Source organism: Henckelia pumila, chromosome 3 (assembly GCF_033568475.1).
Source record: "Henckelia pumila isolate YLH828 chromosome 3, ASM3356847v2, whole genome shotgun sequence".
Taxonomy (NCBI): Eukaryota; Viridiplantae; Streptophyta; class Magnoliopsida; order Lamiales; family Gesneriaceae; genus Henckelia; species Henckelia pumila.
The window spans coordinates 77,746,039-77,752,095 of NC_133122.1; the positions used below are offsets into that span (position 1 = coordinate 77,746,039).

General features: G+C 33.9%; 1 protein-coding gene across 2 annotated transcripts; it reads left to right on the forward strand.

Annotated features, from left to right (window-relative positions):
• The first annotated feature begins 2,089 nt into the window (after positions 1 to 2,089).
• On the forward strand, positions 2,090 to 4,763 carry LOC140892036 (trihelix transcription factor PTL-like). 2 transcript variants are annotated; one of them, XM_073300775.1, is made up of 3 exons: positions 2,090 to 2,624; positions 3,321 to 3,478; positions 3,665 to 4,763. In XM_073300775.1, exons 1-3 carry the CDS (start codon positions 2,125 to 2,127, stop codon positions 4,513 to 4,515), a joined length of 1,509 nt encoding a protein of 502 aa, XP_073156876.1. In that variant the 5' UTR covers positions 2,090 to 2,124; the 3' UTR covers positions 4,516 to 4,763. The 2 variants fall into 2 exon arrangements, with proteins under 2 accessions (XP_073156876.1, XP_073156875.1); XM_073300774.1 differs by having other exon boundaries at positions 3,321 to 4,763.
• The last annotated feature ends 1,294 nt before the right edge of the window (positions 4,764 to 6,057 follow it).

Genomic DNA, 6,057 nt, shown 5'->3' on the forward strand with positions numbered 1-6,057 from the left:
TGTAATAAATAATAACAGCAGTTATAATTATGTGAATAAAAATATCTTTTAGCGTCGTACATATTATCCATATTTTTAAGCTACCTTGATCTAATTATGTCTGACATATTAACAACTTGTTTTTAAAATAAAACGTTGCAGTTTATGATACCCTAAAACAACTTATTAACAAATAAAAACTTATAAATTATTTAAAATAAATTTACTCAATTACCTTCACAATTTCATTTTATTTCCCAAAAATTACCTACACAAGGGTCAAATTAAATAAAGTTGTCGGATCATACGAAAACAAGCGCTCTCTAAATTATATATTATTTATATATTTCTTTAAAGTTCAAGACTAACTATCTAGGGCAGGTTGATTGTTTGTCGGCAACTAATGATCCCTCTAATATATTGATACTTATTTTCAAAAAAAAGGTTGATTCTGAAGAGGACTCCGTCCCACATGAGTCAGAGACTCATTGGTTAATGCGGAGGTTAAATCGAGAGATGTGCACGAGCGGCAGGAACCTGAGGGAGGGAGCAATATGGCCAACCCCAGAGCATACCCTCATAATATTTCAACAAGAAATATGCTCTATACAACAAGAAATATGATTCTATAGTAACAAGTTGCTCTATATCGGGTTTCGGTTTTCTAATTGGTAAAATTTTGTACGTAGTGCGATGAATTTGTTTCTTTTACATCTTTAGTACTCCCTCCGTCCAATTTTTTAGACTACACATTTCAATTTTTACCCGTCTCAAATACATAGTCCAATTTCCATATGTAATGTTATCTCTCCTATTCTTTTTACCAATTTACCTCTATTAAATTAATATCATTAACTAATTTTTTTATCTAATTAAAATTAACTTTATTAAATAAGGTTAAAATAGAAAATATCTTTCTAAAATTTACTTTCCCAAACACTTGTCTATCACAATGGGATGGAGGGAGTAATTTTTGTTTTTCAATCGGAAAATGATGTGTTAATATATTAAGGTAGTGTTTGAGAGAGTTTTTAAAAGCACTTCTCAACTTTTTCTTAACAAAATTTGAAAATGTTAGAGAAGTATTTCCTAAAAACTATTTCAAACACTACCTAAAAACCATGTCAATAAATGACATCAAGTCAGCACTCAGCGGAAGAAAGTATTACAAGTGCATAAATAGCCAATTTATTGTGCTAATACCAAATTTCCACTAACTAGAGAATAAAAACTATCTTATAAGCTAATTTATAAAAGGAAATTTCTACTTTAATTAAGTCATGATAATAATTAATGTTTGAGTTGGTGTATCAAAATCTGCGTTGATTAATTTTGTAAGGAATACTATCTCGGCCACGAATAATAAACTAAACCCTTGATTCAGCTACAATTTTCTTGATAGCACCACATTATCCGCCGAGGAAAAAATAAAAAACATTATCCATTTCCAAATATATATTCGAACCCCTTTTTCATTCCAACAACCAACAGTGAAGAATAATATATAAATAACACAAAATAAAATAAAGAAAGAAAGAATTCGAATTCCATTTCTAGTTATTCGTGACCTCAATGCCCGATTAAAATTCTATTTGTTCCGAACATATCAATCTTAATTAAAATTTTCGAACACATATTATTCTTGGTTAATGAAGTGAAATCAAAGTTTGTTGTGGCTCCCAGATAATGCAAAACAAGAAAGTATACGTAGCCCTACCAGGTTCTTAATTCTTACAGAGAAGATTCGGGTTACCCAGTTCTTTTTTCACGGTTAAATCCCTCAAATTGTGAAGAACTAAATATTTGGACTGGATATTTATTTATTTATTATTATTGGTATTAGTGGTGAAAAAGTGGAGTCTTTCTTGGTTTTTTCTTCTGATGAGTGAAAATGGTTACTGTAGAAGAAAGAAATAAAATAGATAACAGTGAAAAGGAGGTGCTACAAGCACTATATATAATCCACTTTCTTAGCTGTAATATACTAATATTTTTAATCTTTTAGTTGATGTACATGTATCAAAGAACACTACATATATGTATGTGTATATATACACACATACAAATACAAACCCTATTATAAAAATATACAGTCCAGAGAAGAAAAAAAAGGAGGTGAGTATTTTGCATTGATGGGTGAAGCAGATGAAACAGAGAGATGGGTCCATTGTACTCTACAAGAATTCAAAACCTTTTCTCTGTAAGGACACGATCCGGGTCTGCCGCTTCATCCACCGTTGTCCCCCACCCCAACCCCCACCTTTCTTTTTTTTTTCTCTCTCTCTCTCTCTCTATTTCGAGAAACGCGCACTGCTTGTGCTGTTTGAGCTTCTTTTTGCCTTTCTTTACATGGAAGATCAATACGGGATGGCGGATCTAGGGCAGTACATGAGCGGGAGAGCTTCGTTCCCGCCGCAGCAACCCTTGCTCTCGGCCCACCGCGGGCCGTACACGTGTGATATGATCATGTTTCGCTCCTCCGATAACGCCGCAACGGCTGCGCTTCCTATTGGTAATGGTGGAGGTGGTGTGGCGGGGAGGTGGCCGAGGCAGGAGACGCTTACCCTTCTAGAGATCAGATCGAGGCTTGATTCCAAGTTCAAGGAAGCCAATCAAAAAGGTCCCTTGTGGGATGAGGTCTCGAGGTTTGTATATATTTATATAGTATTCGTTTGTGTTTGTTTTTGTTTTTGTTTTTTTCCAGTCAACCTAAGTTCTAGGTTTTGGAAAATCAATTTATTTCAAGAAACAAGCCTACTGCAACATAAAGGAAGTTCCCAGCTTCCAGTCATTCTGATTTCACAAATTTTTCTCGAATTCTTGCAGCCGTAGTTGGAGGAATTTTTTGTGCTTAAATTCTTCTTGTTATGGGACGTAAAATCCGGTTAATGGGTATATTTCTTGATTAAGAAAATGACGCACAATAATTAATTCCAACTTCAGTTTATGAGTCAGTTGGTTTTCATTATAAAGCCTCTTTCCTCCGAGGACACCTTACAGTCCCATCTGTCAATAGCCAAAACCTTTTTTGCTAACTACTTTTCGTGTGCAACAAAAGACAATCTCTAATCTTTTGGATTCTTTGGAGTAAAACGTAAAAAGTTTTCTTAGGTTTTTTTACAACATTTGAATTTTTCATACATTTTCCAATTTTGCGTTACGTCTATTAATATATACTGAGTTGAGTGATTATATTAGAATATTGCATATTCTGATCAGCAAAATCGTCATCGCATGAAGCTTTCAAACAACACAATTTCATTGAACTCGTGTTCCATAATTTGCTGGTATCGATATTTTTTCTGATGGAAAAATTTTCGAGGTTTATTTGCGAATTTTAGGATAATGTCGGAGGAACATGCATATCAGAGAAGTGGCAAGAAATGCAGAGAGAAATTCGAGAATTTGTACAAATATTACAAAAAGACTAAAGAAGGAAAAGCTGGAAGGCAAGATGGGAAGCATTACAGGTTTTTCAGACAACTCGAAGCTCTTTATGGTACTGAAACTAACAATTCGGCTTCCGTTTCCGAAACCCATTTCAATAGTGGCAGTTTTAATCCCAATCTTTCGAAAATTATAAGCACTTCATCAGCTAATAATCAAGAATCGTACCCGGGTTTTAAGTTGTCCGATGCCAGCCTCACTCTCTCAAATTCTTGTGATTTTGATCCTACTTCATCAGATGATAGCGAAAACGAACCCGGGATAGATGACAATAATCCAAACATGAAAAAAAGAAGAGGGAAAAGGGGCTGGAAAGTTAAGATTAAAGAATTTATCGACACGCAGATGAAGAAACTGATGGATAAACAAGAAGCGTGGATGGCAAAAATGATGAAAACTATTGAAGATAGGGAGAGAGAAAGGATTGTAAGAGAGGAGGAATGGAGGAAACAAGACGCAGAAAGAATGGAAAGAGAGCGCAATTTATGGGCCAGCGAAAGAGCTTGGATTGAAGCCAGGGATGCTTCTTTAATGGATACTTTGCACAAAATGGCTCGAAAAGAACCGAGGGCTTCGCCACAAGATCAGGAGGTAATGGTGACAGATATTCCAAGCCTAAGCCAAAATTACCATAACGATGATGGTAGTGAAACAATAACCAACTCACTTAAATGCAACGTTTTCTGGCCTGAATGCGAAATTTCAAGATTGATTCAACTAAGAAAAGGGATGGAATCAAAGTTTCATGAGCAGAGTGGGATCTCTGAAGAGGTTCTATGGGAAGAAATATCCACAAAAATGGCTTGTTTTGGATATGACAAGAGTGGTTTATGCTGCAGAGAAAAATGGCAAATCATCAACAATAAATGTAACAAGAAAAGAAAGGAGAACTCAAGATCAATCTGTGCTAGTTACTATCAAAATTATGAGTCCATGTGCAATCAAGGAGGAGGATCATATTGTGATCATATTGAAGTTAATCGGAACAATAATTCGCCTGTTGTGGCGAATAATACCGGCAATGGAGTAAGTACTGACACTTGCCTTAGGTACTACATGGGAGATGTGTATGGGAGAATTGTGGACTGAAATTCGAGAAGGGGTTTAGGTTATTCCAAGAAAATCTGCAGAAATATTATTTCATGAGAAAAAGTATAATTTTTATATATCCTGCGGCAATATCGTTTAACTTAGTTTCTTGATCAGTGATGCATGTATACTTTCCAGTTGAAATATTCCTGTGAATTAGTAGGGATAATATTTGTGGAGAATAATTAACATATGCTTGGTTGCATGCTTTGTGTATCATTTGACTGTTGAATTAAGGGTTTAGTGAGTTTGGGGGATGTATCTGACATTTTAGATGCAAGAAAATGTGCAATTTTTGCGTATGAGAAAATTACAAAATGTCCAGTAACTTGGCCTATATTAATGTTTAATTCATTAAATTGGTTTCGGTTTGTACCTTTTTAATTTGTTATTGTGCCAAATATTACTGAAGTGTTTTGTGTCATATCGGGACTCTAGCTGGTGGGAAAAAAAATAAAATAAAAATAAAAAGGCAATTTAGTGCACCAAGATAACACTTTTACTATATGCCAATTTATAGTCCACAAATTATAGTTTTTAATGGAAAATTTATTTCTATAAATATGTGAGACATATATCGACCAGACCAAACCAACTCACTAATAAATCGTTATATTTTATATAAAAAATATTATTATTTTTTACTACAAATATGGATCGTGTTGATTCGCCACACGAATATAGATCCGTAATACCATCTCGCATAGACCAATGCTTTATGCATTCAGGGTGATAAATTGAGATCATGAAATGTCAATCAAGTGTAGAAATATTGAGTTCGGTTTTGAGATATATAATCCAAAAGCGAATCAAATAAATTTTGGTTTTAATATTTATATCCAAATTTCAAATTTCGATTTTCGGTTCGGTTCGATGTTTGGTTTTTCGTTTTGAATTTACAATTTTTTCGGTTTTATCCGAAGTTTGAACACCCCTAATTTATGTAATTAAAATTGCTAATTAAGGATGCGTTTTTTTTTTTTTTTGGTTGGATCAAATAAAAGGACTGAGAGCGATTACATTTACCAATACTTTTGATAATACATCAAAAAGTACGTATAACATGCGTACTTTCTGAAGTATGAATTCTTTTAATTGTATTAATATGAGTTAGATATAACATACAAACCTTCGAAACTGCAACATATATAATACTAAGGTAAAATTGCAAATTTAGTCATGTATGTTTGTCACTTTATGATTTTGGTTCTCTATGTTTTTACATTTCAGTTTTAGTCCTGCATGTTCTGATTTTTGGTAATTTTGGTTTTTTTTATACGAAAATGCTTACGTGACACTGTACATGTCAGCTCCACATCAGCACTGAATTGGTGCCACGTCAGCGCCACGTCGGAAATGGACTAAAATTGCCAAAAAAAAATTAAAGATAGCGGACTAAAACTGCAATTTGAAAATATAAAGGACTGAAATCGCAAAGTGACAAACCTACGGGACCAAAAAAATAATTTTTCCTAATACTAATCCAGAATTCCAGATTGTTGCCGTATTCTTTGATAGAGTTTTGCTATCCTGTCCACCCAC